Source organism: Lacerta agilis, chromosome 2 (genome assembly GCF_009819535.1).
Source record: "Lacerta agilis isolate rLacAgi1 chromosome 2, rLacAgi1.pri, whole genome shotgun sequence".
NCBI lineage: Eukaryota > Metazoa > Chordata > Lepidosauria > Squamata > Lacertidae > Lacerta > Lacerta agilis.
Window position 1 is genome coordinate 45,115,454 of NC_046313.1, and position 24,267 is coordinate 45,139,720.

Below are 24,267 nucleotides of genomic sequence, written 5' to 3' on the forward strand. Positions count from 1 at the left end.
ATAGTAGGAAAAGTCGAACCTGCTGAATTTCTGGTCATGATGTAGGGCACATGAGCCATGCTAGGAAAAAATAAAGAATGATAGCCCTATTCCACGCAACCGTCTCCTCTGCATATAGTAGGAAAACCAGTTACGTGAAAATGATCAGATTAGTAGCCTGCTTCTGGTCTCGGTTTAACAGTGCATCATTCTACTCTAATTTTAACTGCAGGAAATGCAGTGGCTGAAAATTTAGAACTATCACTAAAGCTTTTTAATACTTACCATAAACAAACTCTCATGGGGAATGGTAAATGGAGTCATTTGTCAGCTGAATTCTATTACTTTAAATTGACAATGGATATTTTCCTAAAAGATATAGGCTGTAAAGTTCCATTTTAAGATGCTTAGCATTCCAGTTACAGTACAGAACAAAACTATCTAGTGGAGAAAAATAAATAAATATGATATTCTGTCCTGCAAATGTCAGATGGAATCACAATTGTTATCCTAACTAAAATTCTTACAAAACATAAAGCATTAAGCAGAGGGCTAAGGAAAAAAATCTGGTCTTCAAATGCAAATTTATTTATTTTTAAATGAAGGAATAAGAGCCCCCTTAAAAAAAGCCTTATATATAAATTGGGGAAATATCAACACAGGCAGTGTCTTTTGAAAATGTTTGTAATAAAATATCTGCATGTTTTAAAAAGCCTAGCTTTAAAATTTCTACCAACTACCCCATATCCCTAGGATGTTTCATTCTGATAAAACAGCTCAGGTTTGATTGAAATGTTTTCTTTAGTTAATTTCCTTCTCTTTCAAAGTTAGCGATAAATGGCAATATACTTTATGTAATCTCCACTAAAATATATTTACTGACTTCTACCTGACATTATGTTGAGTGCCCAGGAAAACATTAATGCAAACTTTGACATTTCCACTCCAAGTTATAAGGCTGAGGAAATCTGAAATGAATCCCCAAAGAATCTCAGATATTCCACATTGCTTCTGAGCAAACATGAATCAGCAAAATCCAAAAATGGATTCTTTCTATTGTGCACATTATACAAGACAGCTGCTGAACACATAGTGCACATACTGAACAACCACAATTCATTCTCATTTGACATCATTCTGTATGCTTAAAGTAGAAAACCATCAGATCCAACTGCTATGAATATAGCAGAGCTATATGAATGAACATAGTTCTTCCTGGTATTACCGGTAAGTAAAGAAGAACTAAATAATTGTATCTGTGATACAGAGGTGCTGGGTTCAAGACACACTCCTCCAGTCTTAGATGCTGGCTATGGAAAAGCACAAATCAAATATTTGAAGATACCCTTTTCCTTGGCCAACCTGTTTATGAAAGTAGAAAGAAATAGCCCCAGCTAATGAAGCATGTTGAGGGCACACTTGTTCCAAGGCCCTAATATTGATTTCTGAAACTGATCCTAAATGCCCAGTGCCAAGGAGCTCAGTTAAAACACTAGTTCCAGCTGTGAAAGTGATCTGGTCATATAAAGGGTAGTTTCCATATATGGCATGTTCCAGCGGTGGGGACTAACATGTAAGACAGACAGTTTCTATTCTACAGTGAAAGAAGCAATACCTGGAAAAAATGTGCTAGAATAACGAACTGTAGCAGCACCCTGTTCAACATGTTCTAAAGTAAACAATGGCATTGAAATCAGGTTCTGGGGTTGGTTTCTTTCTGGAAACCACGTAGAGGGAAAATTGGCTAAAAGAAGTTTAAGCAGTGATAGGTGGGTAGCCATGTTGGTCTGCCATAGTCAAAACAAAATCGAAAATTCTTTCTAGTAGCACCTTAGAGACCAACTGAGTTTGTTCCTGGTATGAGCTTTCGTGTGCATGCACACTTCTTCAGATACACTGAAACAGTGTATCTGAAGAAGTGTGTATCTGAAGAAGTGTGCATGCACACGAAAGCTCATACCAGGAACAAACTCAGTTGGTCTCTAAGGTGCTACTAGAAAGAATTTTCGATTTTGTTTTAAGCAGTGATGGCTGCTTATGAAGTTCTCACAACACCAGCAATCTTGAAAAGGACCTTCCACAAACCCTACAACATATTTTAAATCAGTGCACATTGGGCAGGTTATAAAAATATTTTCTCACTCCCCCCCCCTTTTCTTTTTTTACAGCTGGTGCCAATGTGCTGGCATGGAGGTTCTTCTCTGCCCCCATAGAGCAGTAACTAATTCCAAATGGCTCTGCTTTACCAAGATGAAGGGTAGGTGGTGGTGGAGCAAATTCAAGGCAGGGGACTGACTGGACAGGAGCTGCCATTCTGCTCACATCTTTAAAAAGTTCTTTCCCTTTAAGCAAGAGGCACCAAAAAGAAAGGACAGAACTGGCAAAGCAGGAAATATATTGATTCTTTTCCAGCACTAAACCATGGTTTAGCGCTATGTGAACAAGCCATAGTGAGCCTTGAGTTCACAGCCTACCTACCTCTTGCTGCATGTCTGGGAATCCCCAAATCCCAGCTTGTCCTTGCACCTGAAGTAGGGATAGTGATATATCAGTAACTTTGATCAGTTTCACAAGCCAACTTCAAACCATGCATTATGAAGCTGGCTTGTTTAAACCAATCATAATTAGTGTAAACCACAACCCCCAGTTGAGATGCAATAACAAGCTGAGACTCAGAGAAACTTACAATTATATTAGGGTTGTCGTATTTCAAAAAGTGAAAATCCGGACACAAACTGGAAAAGTTGTTGAGCTGCTTTTCTTTTCTTTTCAAAATCTCAAAAAAATAAAGTTTTTGGCAACCCTAAATTATATACACATTTATATTTCGACTTGCTGCAGCTTGTTTACAAAGAAGGAAGCCCTGATTTAGCACTGGATCCAAACACGGCCAACGTGTGCTACTTTCCCCACCCTACACTCTGGTATTATGCTCTCTAAACTTTAAAATGGGTAAATAATTTTTCTAGAAAAGCTTCTGCATACTTAATTTCTTTATTGTAAAATATCTTATCATCTGTGATATACGCTTAGGGTCTTGGCTTAACTTCTTGGGATATCTGCTTTGTGTGCAGATTTTCCTTCTCTCTTACCGTGGCACAATTGTAGTCTGGATTGACTTGATATTGTGCTGTGGGTGATACTGCTGGGTGGCAGGGGACCTGCATGCACATTCAATAACTGTACAACTTAAATGAACAGAGTATTGCCTGCGCCTTCTGCCTCATGACACACAAAGATCCCTTCGCTGGTGGGATGGCTTGGCAGAGGCAAGATCTCTAGTACTCCCCAGTTTTTGAAGGCATAGAATCATAGAATTGTAGTGGTGTGTCCTATCAGCAGAGTCACAACAATAGACGTTTTTCTTAAAAGAACCCAAGATCTACTTCTTGGAAAACATGGCCATTTGCATAATAGGAAGCACAAGGAACTGGAAATTTCCCCTTCTGGACCCCCCCTCCTTCGGGGGTGGAGGTGGGAATCTAATTCACTTAGAAGCTCCTCCCACCTTCCTCTGCCTTTTGACATTCTTCAGCTGTAGCTTTTTCTCCCTCAACCCAATTTTTTCCTATCAAGCTTGATTCTAATCCCCATTCTGCTATACTCCTTAAACTAATAAAAGATTAGAGTGACATTTCAGAAAGGGCATCACATTAAGCAGCAGCTTTCACCACCTCAACAGATCACACAGTGCAAAACACAGCCAGTGAGCAGGCCATTAATCTTATGGTAATGAGGTGTCATTCTGAATGGAGACCTCCTCCTTGATCAATATGAAGGGCACGGGAATAATGAGGACACTGATGCTTCACGCCACGGGTAACTTTGCCGGGAAGGAGAGGATCCATGAAATGCTGAGATATCAGAAGCAGCCCCTTGTCACTACAGCATTCTGCTATCAACAATAGGGAGCAGGCACCCGCTCTGATCTGCCACCTCATGTGTTGTCTGCAACTAATGAGCCTTCCCCTATGTTCTAATTAGTGGCATAAAACTGCTGTAACAACTCTGCCTTTGCTTTAACATGGAATTAATTAGGATTAGCTACAGAATAAAGAGTCTGTTTTCATGGCTATCCCACCAGACTATAATCACTGGTGAAAGTAACCAACAAAACCCCTTCCGATGGGTAGACAGGCTAGCTCAGACCTAATGATTAGCCTTTCTGTTCCAGTACAGAGCTAGCTGAGGCCAATGTACTGCCTAATTAGTCAATACACCGCCAGCAAAGAAGGAAGCCTACTGAGCTTGCTTCCACTCTGTTGCATACAACACAGTCCCCTAAAAAGAGCAGACGGCACCAAACTGAGCTAATTACCCATCCTGTCTTGTTTCCGGAGTGTTAAAAAATTCACTCAAAGAACTGAAGCCTCTGTAAGCAGTTTCCTGTTCCTCTGTACATCAAATTGGTCTTTTTATGTTTACTATGCAGGGTGATAGGATTTCTTTAAAACCGAAAGATACCATATTTGGATCCTCTGGAGCACTAGAAACTCTCAGAATTAGAGAAAGGAGGTTAGGTGCTGAGAACAAACAATGTGTGAACAATAGACATGAATCGTTAAACACTCACACATCCACACACCCGGGGGCCCTAATTGGGTTTAATTCTACCATGCACATTACACATGCGTATCATCCACACTTTCCATGCTTATTGTGTGAAATATTTTTGCACTTGTGACAAACACAATGGATGTGCAAAGTAAGGATGTGCTCTTGGTATCTGATGACCATGTATGTGCAGCCAGAAAAACATTTCCCCCCTCTGCCCTTCCCAGGTCAGACTGGCTAAATTTCCCCTTTCAATCCACACATGGTTTGCTTTGCTTGTGCACCTATTGCTGTTTTCTCTGTAAGCTTCTTTTTGCACTGTGCGTGTTCTTTGTGACAGCTGAACTGTGATGATGCTGCGTGCTTTATTCGTTAACAGTTACCGCTGGGTAATTGGAAGAAGAAGAAGAAGAAGAGTTTGGATTTGATATCCCGCTTTTCACTACCCGAAGGAGTCTCAAAGCGGCTAACATTCTCCTTTCCCTTCCTCCCCCACAACAAACACTCTGTGAGGTGAGTGGGGCTGAGAGACTTCAAAGAAGTGTGACTAGCCCAAGGTCACCCAGCAGCTGCATGTGGAGGAGTGCAGATACGAACCCGGTTCCCCAGATTACGAGTCTACCACTCTTAACCACTACACCACACTGGCTCTCAGTGGCTTTAACTCACATGAAGGGACTGGTCTAGGTGGTTCATGGTTGAAACTTCATAATTTCTTCCAGTTTCAAAATGCCTTCTGGCCCAATTGTGATTCAACTGAAGGGCAACCAGGTTGCAGGGGCAAGGGGGCGGAACGCCCCATGTTCCATTATGGAGGGGGTGACAAATTATCAAGGAACAATTACTGCCCTACTAGGGCGGTTCATAAAAAAAAACTTTTTTTTAAAAAAATGCCTGCTCCAAAGGTCTTATCTTACTATACTAGGGATTATATAGCTATATATAAAATTTCATGCATATCAGTTAATATCTTGACCCTCCTTCACCAAAATAGCTGTTTACTTGGCTGTTTTCCTATGTCGTGAAGGCTGAAATTTCAGTTCAGTGGAGCACTTACTGTTCCCAACCCTAACCCTGTGGAAAGCCATCTAATTAGACTTTAATTTGATTTTGAGATGTTTTTAGGAGGTAATTTAATTATTGCTTGATTTTATACCAATGTTATGTATCTGATGTTAGCCACCCTGAGCCCAACTTCTGACGGGGAGCGTGGGATATACAGTACATAAAAGTTTATTATTATTATTTGTTATTATTCCTTTGTAAGAAAATATGAAATAACGTAAAACCATTTTGCGGGGGGGGGGAATCAATGGGGGGGGTGAGAAGAAATTTTCCGCACCGGGTACCACCTAACCTTCCTACACCTCTGCCAGGTTGTGACCTATTCTATATGTGTGGTGTCAGAATGAGGATTAGAATAGATTGGTTGAATAGATATAAACTGATAACAGGAAGTGCATACAGTAATGAAGTGTGGGTCTGTAAATACAAACTGGGTTTTATTTGTTTGTTTTTTAAATCCCCAACAGCATCTTTTCTTATAACCTGATAAGGAAAATGTGAAATTGTAAGCAGAGAGAGAGAGAGAGAGAGAGAATATGCAATTTTACTTTTAAAAGGAAATCTTCACTTTCTAATTCTGTAGCCAGTGTACTTACCTGTATATAGTTGTGGGTGGGGCACTCAGCGTGTCATAGATAAGTCTCACATGACCTTGATACAACTCTAAAGCCAGAGGATCGTTGTCCCCTTTGTATAATAAGATGCCATTGTCTTTATCTGTTGCTACCTTTAAATGTCAAAGTAAAAGTGAATATTGGTTATATATAAAAAAGCAAAGGCATATACATAATATTTACTGTATTTTCCCATCTATAAGACACCCCATGTATAAGACATTTTAGGGGACTCCGATTTAAGAAAATGGGGGGGATACTATCCATGTATAAGATGAGCCCAGATTTTGAACATTATTTTAGAGTAAAAAAAATAGTCTTATACACGGAAAAGTATGGTATGTATTGTCACTACAACTACTTCATGTATAGTTAGTAAATACCAAAACATTTATCTCAAAGCCATTGCACTGAGCTCTTCGGTAAAGAAAATTGTACTTTCTTTTTTTACAGTGTTATGGCGCTGGTTGTAGGTGGCAAGCAGACCAGCCAACACAATGATCCTTTATCTTCTCGCTACTGCCACCAAGTGCATATCTTGATTTTTCTCTGGCTGCTTCCACTGAACAGCCTGTTAGCCTTTCAGATTTTATCTGGCCTAACCTACTCCCTCCCCTGCAGAGAGTGATAATGCAATTAAGCACGGCATAAATAACAGGTCCTCAGACCAATTCCGCCCCCTCCTCCCACAAATTACTATATGCTTTTACTTATGGTTTTAGGAACCTTTAGTAAGGCAAAAAAGTTATCCATAAACAGCAAATAGAGATAAGTTCATTCTATACCTATTCTAGGCTTTCCTCCTAACCAAGCCAGTATTCAGCAATTTTGGCACCCCTGTGTTCAACCTCCGGGTCTCTTTGTGGTCTCTTCCACATTCCTCCCTGCTGCAGTGCCCAGCTGTGCTCTTATACTTTCCAGTGTTTCAGTTCCCTCCCTCTCTTACAGCTTTGTCAACTCCAACTCTTCAAATCTCTGATTCCACAGCTTTCTAACTACCCTATTTCCTTTGCCTTTCCAAACTTTTAACAATCAGAAGGAGAGTAGCCTTCTGGTAAAGTTTCGATTTCCCTTTAATTGTCTGCTTCCTAGGCTCAACCTTAGGCCCTTGTATGCAAAATATCCTGATCAAAACATTCCCTTTTAAACTTCCTATGAGCAACTTCCCGAACAAAACATCCATTTGTGCTTTTAACTTTACTGTGAACTTTTGCCCCCCTGTGTTGGAGAGCCTTTGAAATAAAAAACCATTTTACAACCCAAGTTTTACAACCAAAACCTAAACTCAAAATGATTGAAAATCCTCTTTCCTTCACATGTACCATTTTAAGTGTGGCATCTCTAGATATTTCAGTAAGCATCTCTGTGTGCAATGGGCATTAGGAATCAGATCACAGTTCTTATTCTATAAAAGGAGCTTTGCTAGGACAAATGCTCACAGAAAGTTAATAAACGGGATACATACAGTTTCTGTACCACCAGAAACACAATCACGTAAAATGTACACTAAGAATCATTACTCATGTCAAACATCCCTCAGGTCAGTTTTGAAGAGGGAAGCTTGTGAACATATGAAACTTTAAATGTACATTGCAGCCAAGTACTAAATTTATTAAATTTCTACACAGTCCATCCAAGGATCACAAAGACGTAATACAGTAAACAAAAGCAATACCCATCCCCCCAGTTAGGAAATCCCGAATTTACTTGTTTATATAATTTATAGTTAATTATTTCTGCTTAAGAAGCACTCATAATGGCTAACAGCATACATCTTCTCTCATTTTTTTTTACTTGTTTGTAACTTTTTACCCAAAATCTCACATAGCTCAAGGTGCTTGAGAAATGAAATGACAGAATGTAACATAACAAACTTCTAAAAAAAAATTATTCAACCACTGACTGCTTATGAAAACAGCAGCCATGAACTGAAGGCTTTAAAATATGTAAACTACTTTCAATGACTTTAGAAAATGGCGCAGTGCCCTGCCAGGACAGGCAAGTCAAGTGGTAGGCTACACCACACCAAGTCTCCTGTCTGCATCCTTCAGTAGTAACAGCTGATATACAATGGACCATCTCAGAAGTAAGACTAAACCAGGCACGTCCAACAGGTAGATCACTGGATGTCTCCCCCCAAAGAAGCTCAACAACTTTGGTTCCCCTAAAAAAGCTCAACACTTTTGCCCTGCACCCAAAAAACAACAGGGCTTTCCTTCCTAAAAAAAGCTCAACAACTTTGACCTGAAACCCCAAAAAGGGGCAGATCACTGCCAGTTTTTAACTCTATGAGTAGATCACAGTCTCTTGGGAGTTGGCCAACTCTGGACTAAATCATCCTTTCCAACCTGGTGCCTTCTGGAAGTTTTGGACTACAACTCCAATCAGCCTCAGGCACACAGGTTTGCCCAAAAAATTGGAGGGCACCGTCCATGCATTCATTCAGCAGTTGTGTAAAGTGGTTGTATGCACATACTGATGAATGCTTGTTAAATACCTCTGTGTGAGTGGGAGAGGAATTCCAAATGTCATATTTAGCAGGGGTTTGGCAAAGTCTCATGTGGAGATGCTCTATGAGTCTTCTAGTATGTTGCCCATACATACAGATAACAGGGAAGCGTTTCTACTGAAAACACTTTCACTGCAGGTAGCAGTGGCAGTAGGCACAGCCTCCCCCCCCCCCGCATTATTGCCTGTATTGTGATTAGTTTAGTTCTACACAAGTTTTCAAGCATTTAGCCACTGCTCCTGAAGTCTTCTCCCAACCTTCTTATGTAGCTACATGCTTTAAAAGCCCCTTGAGGTTCTCAGAAACAAGTATTAGTTCCAAGCAATAAATGTGCCAGAGTGATTTTTAAATTGCAAGACAAATGGCAATATTTGAAATTGAAATATTCACTTTAAAAAAAGTATTTGTTCAGACTGGTAAGTTGAAAGTGACTTTTTATTTATTTCAGTTCTTTCTATTTGGAAGCACCCCTTATTCCTGTTTTAAGAGATGCTTCATTAAAGCTAATTTTTTACTTGTGTGGCATTAGCTACCAGATGGAGAAGCAATATTTTAACTGAAAAATAAGCTTTGAGAACACCATCTGTGAGAGATCCATGTAGTAAACAAGTCTGGCATTTATTTTATCATTCAAAATCTACTTTTGTCATAAACCTGTTTTCAACATGAAGCCCAAGATGTGGCCTATATGACTGAATGTGCCTCAGCTCCTAGCTCATGGCACATTTTGCTTTTTTATGCAAGCAAAACCAGAGAAAACAAAGTAATGTAAAAAAATTAAAATAAACAAAATTGTTTCTCCATTTTTTTGTTTCATAGTATTGAGTGAGGAAAGAAATTGGTACTCCAGAAGGTCATAACCACAGCCTGAAAGATTATTGGTCACCCTCTCCCATCTTTGGAAGAACTATACAGTTCCCACTGCCTTAAACAAGTAAACAATATTTTACAGGATCCATCTCATCCGGGATACAGTCTTTTTGCACCACTGCCTTTGGGCAAGAGATATAGAACAATTAAAGCAAGAACAAATAGATTAAAAAATAGTTTCTACCCGAGAGCTATAACCATCTTAAATGCTGTAACCAGATAATATGACCTTGGAGAGTTGTGATGGGTATGTGCATGTGTGACTGAAAATGTGTTTTTTGTTTTTTGTCTTGTTTTTATGGGATGGCATTCAATTTTGTTGCACTTGTAAAACATTGTACTTGCACTTGTACAATGACAATAAAGAAATCTTATCTTATCTTAAATTGTGGCTCTCTCCCCATACAAGATGCTTAAACTGCATCAGGAGCATGCGAAAGTAAGCAGATTAATATAATCAGCTTTTAACGTCATCAGATGTTCCTTCCAATAATGGTTTAAGTGGGTATTGCTTATCACAGCAAGACTGTTTTCGCTGGTAGTGAATGTAATGTGTGTGCTGGCCTTTGCATAAGTTATTTGCCACATTATATGGGAACAAAACTGGGTTGACTTACTTGAAGGGAGATGTTTGCTTGAGGGCGGATTTTGGCTTGTGGAAGTTCAACGTAGGAATCCTTTCCAACAAAATTGACGGTAATTAGTTTCTCACACTTCTGGCCAGCAAAACCAGCCAGGCAACGACAGACGGGTTCCTGGTGCACTACAATGCACTGCGCTCCGTTTTGGCATTCATAGTAGTCACAAGGGCTTGTCTGGAGCAGAACCATCGGTGGAGGATTTTCACAGAAAAGCCCACTTAAAAAATAAGAAAGTAAGAATGTTATTCTAAACCCACCTGCCTCAGGCAGAAGTTTAAAGATATGAAGTTCAAATATAAATGTGTCATTGTAAACTCCTGCTGCTCTAGAGTATACAAAAGTGACAAATACTGGGCCAAAACCAAAGAAACGTTTCCAGCTCTTGTGTTGATTTTTTAGGTGATCCTGTGAGTACATAATGGACAGCCCTGTGGAAAGATGAGTATATATGTTCACGAGAGCACTTTATAAAACAATATGAGCAGGAAATATTACATATCAATTACTTCTTTCCTACACCCCCAGTGGAAAATCACCAGTGCCAGATACATGGCTGATGGGGGTGGGGTGGAATCAGGCTATAAAACACTCATTTAAATTCATATTTAAATCAAAATGTGTGACTGAATTATTTGACTGCTAAATATGCAGATAGATATTCATGTGACATTTGGAAAGGAAAACACAACCAACCTTTCAAAACTATACCATTCACTTCAAACAGTATGTCAGGCCCTTGTTAAATTGCAGCAAGGTGGTTTTGAAAGCAAGGCACACCATAGTCTCTTATAAGAGTTTTGAAAATAAATATTTGTAATCATGTTCTTTGCAATTACCAGCCTTCCGTTTCTAATGAAGTTTCAACTTGTTTTTAATTTGTTATTCCTGTGTCTGTCCATTCTGTCCACATTCCAACTAAAAGTGACATCTGCTCCTCTTTTCAGGAGTGGTTTTACTAACAAGAAAAATGTATTCTATCTCAGGTCACACTTACAGCTAGTGTCTAGTTTTATTGAGCCACAGTCATGCTGCTTACAAGGTAACTATGTGGGGCTGTTTCCTATCACTAGCAGTGAAACAGACATGTAGTGATGTTCATGGTTGGTCCTAAATGAAAGTGAGGCACATCTAAGAAAACGGTTATGTGAGAAGGTTTTCAGATGTCAGCCACAACATAAGACTGGGTCAGAATGTAAAGAAGTGGTTCTAGATTACTTCTGAGCAATATTTGCATTGTTTTGTTTTCCCCTGTAGTGCCTCCAAGTATTCTCATTCGTTTGAATCCCCCCACCCAATGACAAGACACTTCGCTAAAAAATAAATACATAATCACCAGGAGGAAGACATGCGAAGAGCTACTGTGACCTTCCAACAACAGACTACTTCATTGTTTGACTCTGATCAGAATGCTGATACTGCATGCCCATGAAGCCAGCTGTGCTCGCCCGTAGTTCTCAAATGCTGCCAGACTGGCACATTAGGCAGGCAAAGAGGTGGCAAGGAGCTGTATCACTGACCCCTGGCAATGAGCTCTATGAGCATCCTCCTGAAAAAAAACTGAGAAGCAAGCAAGGTTGCCTGGACAAGAGGATCATGCCTCCTCCAGCCTGGACAGGCTGCATGTGCTGCTCTTAACAGGGAAGCCACTCTGAGGACCCCTTTCTGTCAGCAGCAGCAGCAGCAGCAGCAGCAACAGCAGCAGCTTTTCCTGTTGGCGATCCTAGCAGATTCCTTCTGCAGGCAAAGCAGGAGCTGAAATGCAGAGCCAGGGGGTGCTACAAGTGTTGCGGGAGGAAACCAACACATGACAGGTGATTTCTGCACCCCTCCCTGGGCCTGGACTCCTGGTGGGGGCCAGTTTCACCAATCCTTAGGTATGCCTCTGAGCAGGCAATGTGGCTAAGCTGAGGAAGATTTATTTCTTTGGTTGTCCCAAAGTTCTTCTTTATAACAACTTTCCAAAACCAACCAAACTATGTGCATAACATAATGAGTGTATCATTAACATGAAAGTCACATCATAGCACACAGAAAATGTAAAGTAGACTATGGTGCATGCCCTCTTTCCAAAGACATTCAATATGCTTTCCAATTAAGAGGTTTATTCTGTCATTGTTGCAGAAAAGCCCCTTTGAAGGATTTGGAGTAAAAGCAGGGAGCTACAAGTGAATGTATCATATTAAAAAACCCCACACAGTTTAAGAACTGAAAATATGTGTGAAGATACGTAATACCACAACTTCTCTGCACTAAGCAAAGTGCTTCAAAGCAAGGAGAGCAAAAAACAAAAACAAAAAACCCATGACAAATCTATGCATGTTTACTCAGAAGTAAGACCACACTATATAATGGAGCTGACTCCCAGATAGCATGCTTAGGGCTGCAGCTTTTCTTAATATAAATGAATAATTAAGATTTTTTTTAAAGACATTGAATGGAACAATACATCCTAAAATATCCAGACAATATCCAGACAAAGGTAGCAAAAGGGACATTGCACTATGTTTCGCACTGCATGTACAGGCTTTTTTTAAATAGCATCAGCTTGAAGGGCTGGAATCCCTCAATGGTGGATTTCCTCACAATGCAAATAGCATCTTCAGAGGAAGGATTTTCCTCAGCACCAAAACAGGAGAGGAAAGGGTTACATTTCCCCTCTGTGCATGATGCAACCCTGGTGATCTATCTTCCAGCTAATGTTATGCATTACAGGGGGACCAAGGACTGCACATTAAATCCAAAAACTGCATTTAATCTCACAACTTGTCTGGCCCTGTGTCTCTTGTTTTTTTGAAAGCTGAGTCAGAGAAGGAAAGGTAGATGGAAATGTGTCTAATGCACCTTCTCATCCAGCAAATTCTTATTGTGAAAAATGACAGTTGACTCTCCTAGGCTTAAAGTGATGTGAAGGAGGAGCTGGGCTTTTAAAACTTGCATGCAAAGATATTGCTTTCTTGTTGCTTAAGTCACATTCTAGTATATATGAATCAGTAGCAAGCACAGGTTTCATCGACCTTTCTTGACTGCAACTCTATAAACTATGAAATAGCTTATTAGTGTGAGCGCTTCTGAAATAAATAATATGGCCACTTTCTCCCAGATATTGACTCTGTGTTATTTTTTCCCTTAAATTTTGTATGAACTCTTTAGAATTCATGAACCCCTGGTAAGTAGAGTCTGACTTATTACACCTTCCCTTTAGTAGTCCACCTATTTTTCTGATAGATGTCATTCTAGAGGGGAAACATACATTACAACTGCTGAGCTTTGTATAATGCATGTTGTTTTATTTCTTTGTTACATAGCTATTTCAGAATTTCTCCCGCTGTGATATTTTGCAGCAAGGAGTTTCTGCAGCAATCCTTTAAGTAAGCAGGGATTATACCAAACTGTACAACCTAAGTCTGCAACCACAGGCACTTCATTCAAGTTGGAACCAGATGTCAGGTTCACAAAAGTGCCCTGAAAAAGAATTGGGACATTGGCAACAGCTGCAACAGCCTCAAAGCCAGTCTACAAGGGTGGTGAGACTGCAGTTTCACAGCATCTTCATGTTGGTATGATGTCACTAAGTCTTCAGCAAACTGCAGTCTGTTAGCTTTTTTTTTTTAACAGCACTTTCTTTGGGCTACTCCATGAAAATTTGGGCCACAGTCCTAAACACACTTAGGAATGGGCCACGTTGAAATTAGCAAAATCAAAAATATACTCATGCTGACTGACATCCAACAGTGTTTCCTGGGGTAACAGACTTAATAAATTCATTGATATATTTCGTATGTAGGTTTACATGTAGCGGTAGACTCGTAATCTGGGGAACCGGGTTCGTGTCTACACTCCTCCACATGCAGCTGCTGGGTGACCTTGGGCTAGTCACACTTCTCTGAAGTCTCTCAGCCCCACTCACCTCACAGAGTGTTTGTTGTGGGGGAGGAAGGGAAAGGAGAATGTTAGCCGCTTTGAGACTCCTTCGGGTAGTGAAAAGCGGGATATCAAATCCAAACTCTTCTACACTTTCATTAAACTAGTATTTCACAAACATTAAAAAAAACACAAAAACCCACTATAGATGGGAAAGTGTTTAGTTTGTTTAAACTTGCTTAAACAAAATTAACAGGGCAATAAAATGGTGCTCACCACAAAGGTTATAGCAAATGTGTGTTGAGCTGTGATACTGTACATACCCCTGCCACTGCCCATGTCAAAATTGAATCTCTTAATACTGATACAGGTAGGTAGCTGTGTTGGTCTGCCATAGTCAAAACAGAGTAAAAAATGAAACAAAATTCCTTCCAGTAGCACCTTAGAGACCAACTAAGTTTTTTCTTGGTATGAGCTATCGTGTGTGTATCTGAAGAAGTGTGCATGCACACGAAAGCTCATACCAAGAACAAACTTAGTTGGTCTCTAAGGTGCTACTGGAAGGAATTTTGTTTCATTTTTTATTCTGTTTTAATACTGATACTTACTCATCCTTCTCAAAAAAAGTGAAACTGTCTGTTTCAAATAGACGAGGGCATCAGTGTGAGTGAATCATGAATGGTGATTTCACACAAAATGCCTAGCTGGAAGTAGCCTGGTATACACATGATAAGATCATTCAGTGTTTTAGCTAAATTGGCTGCAGTTTATTACATTCATCCTAATTTCCATTTCCATAGGCCACCATAAGCAATCCTTCTTTTTCATTGGCACTTAAGACTTTCAAATAACTACACAGCTAATGCCCAAGGCATGTACCACTGCTCTCTTTTGTAAATGAATTGAAATTGATTTTACATGCACACACATCAGAGAATTCAACTTTGTGGTGCTCACAGTGTTTGCCATTGCTGTCTTTAAAATAATAAAAAAGGGATTCCAAATCCCCAGCAGAGCAGCCTGCCAGGAAAATACAGAAGGCAAAGTTCGTGTAAAGAATAATAAGTAGAAGTATTTTGTTACCAGAATTTTAAACTTCATTTTAAACTCCCATGCCTAAAGCGTAAAGAGTTCACTACAGAAGAGTTCAGTCCCATTGCTCTAAATGTAAGATACAGCTGCAAAGAACAATAAATTGGTTTGTCATTATGAGAACAAGCCCTTTGTGCTGGCATTCTCCTCCACTGCTCCTCTTTCCTCTTCCGGTATGGCCATGAGGAGATGGAAAGATTTCACTTCTGATTTCAGTTAACCACAGTTTAGCATTACATCTGTGCCCTAAACTGTGATTAATCTTATGATTTGTTGAAACAAGATAATCTCATAAAATGAAAGCAGAAGTGAAAGCTTCCAAATGCCTTCTGACAGTCATGCCAAAGGAGCATTGAAGAGGAAGCGTACATACAGTGTTGTATTTATGGCATCTGCAGAAGAGATTTGCTGCCGTCCCTTTCAATAGTAAACTATACACAAGTGCTACCCCTCCCATCTCACTTTCTCTCAGGAGAAACTGTTGTGAAGTTGTGTCACCTCCCCTTTCACAACTGGGGCGCTGTCCTTGGCTGGTGTGATGAATTTGTTTCTCCCTTCCCACTGCTGGCCCATGAGTCCACCATGGTGGCCACTGGCTCCAGGGCCTGGGATGAGCTTTTGTGGGAGGTGCCTCCAATTTGCTGCCCTGGGCAGTTGCCTAGTTTACCCTCTCATAAATACATCTTTGAAATGCTCATTTCATTGTCTTTTTTGTTTGGCAAGGTGAGGAACACCACAAGTGAACTGGGAGTGACAGAAAGGGATAAAAATGGAAAATGGACAATTGCAAATCTTATTATATAAGGCAAAAGCATGAGCACCGAGGACAGCATAAAATACTCAAGCTATTAAAAGTATGGTTTTATTATAATGTATCTATGTTCTATATAAATTCTATATGCATCTTTATTGTAAAAACTTCAAATGATGAAGTTCTTCTACTGCTTTTATTTCTGGTGTTTTTAGAGAGTGTCACACTTCCTTTCTATTTGACTAACTTATTTATATTTTTGGAAAATTCTGGTTTTGATTGTAAGTGGCTTTGAATCATTACCAGAAAGGCAGGATATAAATTCTGAAAACAAACATACAAAACATTTATAGTGCTGAAGTCTCTAGACTTTCACAGGCACTGTGCTCCCACTACATTGGTTCCTAAAAGCTATGTCCCCCAAACCATCTGTTTTTTGGTGGCATGTTACTTTTAAGCATGGTACGTTTCCAGCAACATACTTTAAAATAATGTGCCACCAACAAATAGACACTTTTAGGAACATAGGCGATTTAGGAACTTAGACAAATCTAACCATTAGCCTTTTTCTGTACAACCAGCATAAAGTCAAAGATTTAAGGAGAAAATAGAACAGGAAGGGTGACCAAAGAAATTCATTTCCTTATCTTATCTTTTGTAAGCACTGAGCTTTTGAAAGCATGGCCTTACATCACTTTAAGAATCAATACCTGCTCTTCAGAATGCTAAAAGCAGAGTAATGCAACAGAAGTACATGGTAAGAACAAAAGAAAAGAAGCAATGAAATTGGGAAAACAGTAAATTGCTGTAGGTTCAATGACCAGAAAAAAGGTTCACAAATGGTCCTGCATTTCTATTTTATCATAGCTCTTTTTTTCCAGGTGTGACTGCTCTCTTGCTGTGAATGTGTTCTAAAATACAGAAAATATTTGACGGGAAGGAAGCAATATCTAACCCTCCAGGCAATGATTACTGAACTCATTTGGTGAAGTGTCCTTATCTTTGACATACAGTGAAATTTTCAGAAGAGTAGCCTATTGACAGCTGTCAGAACTAAACTAAACTTGAAAATTGTGAAGACAGAGCTACAGAAATCCTGTACACCAAATGCAAAGCACTTTTATGACAATCAGAATCCGAACACTTAGTGTGATGATGGTAGGAATTCTATGTAACATAATTCCAATCAGTCTCTGGGTGTGTTGTGTTGGGATATTTGTACACGCCGAGCTGCAAAAGCAACAGTGAGGCCAGTGTAACATGTCTGTTTTTATCCTGTGAGAAAGCCAATAGTCCTATATCTGCTTTCTCACACATGTGATGTTATTGTACTTTACTTTCAGTTCTGGCTCGAGAGATGCTAGATGCTCTTATGCACAGCTCTGAGTATCTCAGCTGGCTAGCAGAGACATATTCTGCATTTACCTATAATAAATAGTTTAGCCTAATCAATGGCTTGTGTGTGTTGTTCTTCACACTGGGAAACAATCACATATTGAATGTGCCACCGGTCTCACGTAGCCAGGAATGTGCACAAGGCTTTGTTCCAGGTTCGGGGCAGTCTCACAACTGGCCAGTGGGTGCCACAACAATGCTGTAGAACAGCGTGTAAGAGGCAGGGGCACTGAATGTTGGCATCACAACATTCAGTGCCCCTGCCTCTTACACGTGGGTGGGACATTTGCCAACATGTTGTTGCCTTACATTTCTTGTGAATATAGTTTAATGGTGGAGCAAGTGAATGTGCTTCCTTCACAACTTTCTGCTTAATACACAGTGGTCTCTGATGGGGATAGAAATGTTGGGGACAAGTCTTCTGCACATGACTCTTTGTACATTCAAAATGAATGGCTAAACTGGGCTACAATCTGAACTTCTACTTTTCAAAGAGGCTGTATACTGCACTATTAGCAGGCCCTTAACCATTAGGAAGTCAACCCCTGCTACTCCTTTGAACAGTTTTTAAAATTAACATTGAGGGGGATTTTACAAAAAAACAAAGCACCAAACAAATGTTTAAATCAGATAGGCATGCAAGATGCTGGGATAGGAGGGTAGAGAACCTGCCTGAAGTAAAGATACAAGGTGAATTATTGATAAAGCTGCATTTCCATGGGGTGTATTCAACCAAGTCACTTAGAGCAGATCCTTTGAAATTAATGTCATGACTAACTTAGGTCCATCAATTTCAATGGGTCTACTCTGAGTAAAACTTAGTTAACTACAATTCTATGGATTTTATTACTCTATGTTGCTTTGATACTCTTTTGAGGAAATTACAACAGAGTGAAGAGGAAATCAAAGATAAGTTCATGGTTTAATAAACTAACCAGGGTATTTATATATAAAAAAATGTGTCTGCCCTACCAGGCCTCAGATAATGGGAATAAATTATTATTATGCTGGTATGCAATGGAAGGTAGTTCCAAATGGAAGTGCTGACACACTAAAGACCCCATTCCAACATCATGCAGAACGAATCTCCCGATAGGATGGTATCTGCAGGAAGCTCTCTCCTGCAGAACACAGTGATTGACTGGGTATTTAGGGGGCAATGACCGGAAGTAACAGCGTGCATGCCTGAAATGGCTTTGTCATACAAGTGGACTACTAGATGTTGTGCAAATAGCTTCTGAGCCATTAAAAATAGTTCCACAAGCCTGTACATTCCAATGTCAGAGTATTATCTGGAGGGAGCCCATGCCGCTTTGCTTACCTGAATCCTTGAGGACAAATGCAGGTGTACCCATTGACAGCATCTACACACAATGCACCATGGCGGCATTTGTGTCCCGCACAGTCATCTTCATCAATTTCACAATGTTTTCCACTGTAGCCAGGCAAGCATTCACATCTGTAACAAGATCAATTGGTGAATCCATAAGCATAAATCAGTGTTCAATTATATCAACAAAAGTATTTGTGATGTGAAGGTGAAAGTGATATAGAAACCAAAGCATAAAGGCCACAGCATACTTCAATAATATATCTGATGATAAACAAAGAGTGTTAGTATAGTATTTGTTTTTGCAGCCCATAGGTATGGGGCAGGTAGAGATGTGATTGCCAATGCACAATCAGGATTGTGCAATGGCAATGGAAAACAAGTCTTTGGCTCTGCCACCCATCAGCAGATGGAAGGTAAATCTGAAACCTGTCAGATCAGGTGTACAAGCAAGTTTTCCATGGGAAACTTGCAGACGCACCCAATGCCTATAGAAAGCAAGATTTGGCTCTACTGTCCATCAGCTGACTTCAAAGTACCCAATCACAAGGCATCACTATGACATCAGGTGACTGACAGGTGGGCATTCCCACCTGCCCATCAAATTTTGCTCTCTAAGGTAGATCCTAATAAGGATCTGGCCTGTGGAGCCAAAAAGATTCCCCAATTTCTATTTTAAAGTGAGAGTAACAATATAGTGTAAACATTCTTAGTTAAAGCCGTTGTAACTAACTGAAGTTAAACCGTATTCTTTAATAAGTAACCATACATACTAACATCACTGTTTATAGTAATAACCATTTTAAGTAAGTTCTTAATCATTTAAAGCAGGTCTCTCTCAAATCGTGAAAACATTTAGATAAACTTCATAATTCCCTCAAGGTAGTGTATAGTGAAGCATTGTATCTTATGGAAGTGACAATCACTTGAGTTTTCTTAATAAGTCTGCATTTGAACTGTAATTATAATGAAAAGAAGCAATAAATATTTGGTTCTCAGATCGTAATATGAAGATAAAAGAACAAGTTGATGCCATTCCACCACCTTTAGATGGCAACTCATTTCTAGAAAGCTGATTGGAGGAACCAAAGTAACAGCAAACATAAGCTATTATATATTTATTACTGTTGTTAAGTTGCTTGTATTAAAGTTGTGTCAGCATTTCCATTATATACCCTATTTTCCGAGGTTTATTACTCAACCATAAAAAATGTGCTCTAGGCTGAAACTTGGCATTCAAGGTCTCAGGCCAGGGGGAGCAAATCTCTCTGGAAATCTAGGCAGTCTCTCAAAATCTTAGACACTATGCTTTGGACTGTCTTGAATGTATTTCAGCCTATAAACCACATTTCAAACCTCCCAGCTGGATGTTGCTGTACAGCTGGAAAATAATAAGCATATCATTCAAACCAGAACAAAAGAGAAACATCCATTACTTCCCCAGTTTAGCATATGTTACATATTTTGGAGATCGTACTTTCATATACCTCTGAACTCTGGATGTCAACAGCTTATTTAATTCTAATGCTAGCCTCTTTACTTCTAGATTTCCTCCTGCACTGCAAAAAAGAAGAAGACTGGTGCAGAAAGCTGCAAAGAGAGGTGTATTAAGATTAAGAGGAAATATGTGGGATATCGTCATGTCACCTTACTACGTGGTTGTATTTAGTGGCCAGAGGAAGTACGGGCATAAAAGAGACAGAGACTAGACAATCTATAGATATGGAAACTGATTCATCTTATGTTTCATGGGTGTTTAAATAGTACCCAGGGGAAACAGATTTCTAGTCTTTCAATGTATCTGGATTACTAATTTATAAATTTGTAGTTTTCATCTGTATGTTATATATTGACACATGAAGGTAGCTTTATGTACTTCCACTCCTGTAGGCCAAAGCAAATTTAGACCCTACATATTTCAGAGACTTGTTTTATATGTAGACACCGTAAGCATTTGAAGCTGTATGAATTGGGATCACTTTCACAGGATAAGTTGTAATCAGGGTAGGGTGGTCATGTTCCCTGTTTGAAGGCTACTGGGTCAAAGTCTAGTTTAAAGATAAAGAACCACTTGAAGGAAGTGCAAGGGTTTGAAGTTGCCTCTCAACAGTTAGAACCTGGACAGCAGCAGGCTGACAGATAACACAGGTCACAGTTTCCCCCACTATGGTGAGATGTAATATATTTCTGATTATCATAATTATTTCTAAATTTGCATCTATACATATGAATAATAAAAATCAGTTTGTGCTAATTGTATGCAAATTGGTAGCCTAGTCTGTCCTTCATTTGAATATGCCTGTTCTATGTTTAAGTAACCACTTTAAACCAGAGACATGGTCTTTAAAGTTGCCAGCAACAAAAGTATTTGGTCTTCTCCCTTGCAAATGGGCAAATAAACACACTACTCCAATTAAAAGTTATTAATTACTATTACAACATATTAACTATTATTACAGAGCATAAGCACTTGCTTTATTTGATCAACAGGGAAGCACAAGGCTGGCTCAGATATTAGCAACTCTTCTACTCCCCTCATTGCAGGTAAGTTGTTACTGGAAGATCTCTCATTTAGTTAACCACAGCTTATTTGTTACCTTCTACCCAGAGTGAGGCCAGTGGCAGACTTGGAGCTCTCAAATTTCAGTGGTACCACCCTGTGTGATGCCAACATTCAGTGCCCCTGCCTCTTACACGCTGTTCTACAGCATTGTTGTGGCACCCACTGGCCAAACCTTCGCACTATCCTAAAACCGCCTCTGGTGAGAGAGGCACGGGAGAGGCATAGAGGAATAGAAGAAGGAACATGACACTCAAAGACTAAATCAATTGCTCCCTTGGGTAGAATGCCAGCAGCCAGGTAACATTAGAACAGGTCCAAAAGCTCTGATTTAATTCCAAAAACTCTAAACTGGCACAGTTGGATCTATTTTACAGCCAAGTAGCTGCAGAAGAACAGCAACAACTGGGAACAGCTTTTAATATAACCGAAGGATAAATGAAATGATACAAAGGATCATATCCACTCTCAGGTGTTTCAAATCATGGACCCTGAGAGCTGGCACCTTCCTTATTCCCTACACTTCTGAGGCATCTGACTAGAGGAGAAAATTACAGGAATTTTAGGTAAACCAAACCATATCTTCTATCGCCTCTATTGCTGTTTTATTTCCTGTAATTTCAATTATTTTTTATTTTAATATTATTGCAAGTCACCTTAGAAATGTGGCTTATAATTTTAAATAAGGAAAGAATAAATAAAAATGAAATGAACACCTGGGGAACATGTGTTAAAAAATCAGGTAACCTAAAGGTGTTCAAAAGCATGCAATTCTTCTTCTGCATTTTCTGAACTCAGCAGCCTTTGTGAAGGTGCTACCTGGAACTATTTGGTGGAACACTAAAACCTTCTGCTAAATCCTCCCTAAGGACCTGCCTTTTCAGCATGTCTGAGAGCACTTATCATTATTCACCATTTTCCTATGAATAGTGTATCTCTTTTCACTCTCTTTTGGCTTACCTCACAATCTAATGATTTCATGCTCTTTTGACAAGTTTGTACACCATCAGCTCTCCATTATAATCTCCATCCACAGCCTATATACCTGATCCTGCACTCATTCACATCACATAACATCTACAAAACATCAGAAATCCAGAACAATTGTCTGAAGGCACTAATTCAGAATTCTATTGCCGTTCAGAACAATAATTCTGTAATTAATCATTTCTGGAACAGAAAAAGCAAGTTGGAGATCCGGGACTATTCTTTCTCAAAAATTTAGCAAATATATAGCAAAACAGCTCAGCAATGCTTCAGGCACACTGGCATGCAAACGGTATCCATCATAAGATGCAATGGGAGGAAATAGCAGCATTTAATCCTGTTGCTTTATTGATCCCTCTTGTCCTAATATAAAGTGATGTAATAATGAACGATGTGCAGGTCCCTATTCAAAGCTGCTATGCATCACTTTTATGATGTGTATTGGCTATCACAGTAATGATAGAACCACCACTTTTCTTGGAAGAGCTGTATTAAATCAGTGCTTTATTCTGTCAGGTAGTAATTCCAAGCTCCAGAATAATAAAGATTATTTATAACAATACTCTAATATGTACATTCTGGGCAATTGGAACAACAGGTTTATTTCTGTGAGAGATGCATTCAGTTAGTTAACTGTATATACTGCTCTGGACATTTTTATGGAGAATGACATAGAAATTCTTAAAAATGAGCAAATTGCAATTAATTATGTAGAGGGGGCAGTTATATATATATTTTAAATGCCCCAATTCAATAATCACAGCCATGGAGACCAAAATACTAAAAATGATCCAAAATATGTTAGAGCAGCCAAATACTTCAAATTATTGCTTTCACTTCCTCAGGTGCTGATTTCCCCCACCTTGTGTTACTGCATTTGTTTTGTTACTGCTGAGTCTAAGTATTCCCCTCCCCCAAGTAACTACTAATTACAGTAGCAACAAATTACCAGATTTCCTTTATCTCCATAAATGGTGACATCATGCTTTGCAGGGATAATTGAAATGGTAACATTTAACTTACCATTCTTTTTTCGCTTTGAAGAGGATTATAGTTCAAGATTATCTGTTAAGTGCTACTGTGGAATTCCAAAGCTAGTTTTGTGGACCTCGCTTTAGAGTCTTGTGTGTTTATTTTTGGAAATTTATTTCCATCTCTCCAGCTATATTTCAATCTAGATTACCTTCAGTTTACCTTTGATTCTATGCATGCTATGCTCCTGTCGATACATCTTGTTCCAAAGCTAAGAATACTGAATTTGCTATTTCTCCAGCTACCATGGTTCTCCAACAGCAGTGAGTACATGGCATGGTAGGTTATGCATGCTGCCCTCTAGTGCTCAAAGACAGGAAACACAGATCTCTGTCTGTTACTTTCTCTCCTCCTCTGGACCAATTTCCTGTCTCCTCCTCAGGCTTGTATAGCTTGTCATAAAATGGACTGGTCAAAAGGAGGAAGGAAACAAGGAATAGACAAACATATGTGTTATCTGACTTCTGAAACTAGATGGCGGCATTACTCACCACACCATGTGTTTAACAACTCTGAGAAACACCTCTCAGGTGAGAACAGCTCCATTTCCTGATGCTGTTCCTCAGCTGCATTCTGTCACAAAACAAAACAAAAAAGAGTGCTCTGACACAGAGCTTGAAAGTGCTGACTGGTTGTGGGAAACGTGGACAAAAGTTAAGTGTGAATAAGTCTAGAGACGGAGAAATTTGGTGGCTACAATGATAAAAAGGCAACATTGGCAGCACCAAGAGTGGTGAGATGAGAATGACTGTAAAGAAGAAGAAGAGTTTGGATTTGATATCCCGCTTTATCACCACCCGAAGGAGTCTCAAAGCGGCTAACATTCTCCTTTCCCTTCCTCCCCCACAACAAACACTCTGTGAGGTGAGTGGGGCTGAGAGACTTCAAAGAAGTGTGACTAGCCCAAGGTCACCCAGTAGCTGCATGTGGAGGAGTGGAGACGCGAACCCAGTTCACCAGATTATGAGTCTACTGCTCTTAACTAAAGTGTCAGGTTTGAAAGAGCGGGATCAAAGAGCAGACTCCT

At 39.5% G+C, this 24,267-nt stretch overlaps 1 protein-coding gene across 1 annotated transcript in view; it reads right to left on the minus strand.

Moving 5' to 3' along the window:
• Positions 1-24,267, minus strand: part of SLIT3 (slit guidance ligand 3) — a 195,073-nt gene that overhangs the window by 20,492 nt on the left and 150,314 nt on the right. Inside the window, exons 27-29 of the mRNA XM_033141837.1 lie at positions 18,653-18,790; positions 10,209-10,449; positions 6,195-6,325 (exon numbers count right to left, since the gene is read on the minus strand). Coding sequence (XP_032997728.1) covers positions 6,195-6,325; positions 10,209-10,449; positions 18,653-18,790 — 510 coding nt within the window. The remainder of the gene's footprint in view (positions 1-6,194; positions 6,326-10,208; positions 10,450-18,652; positions 18,791-24,267) is intronic.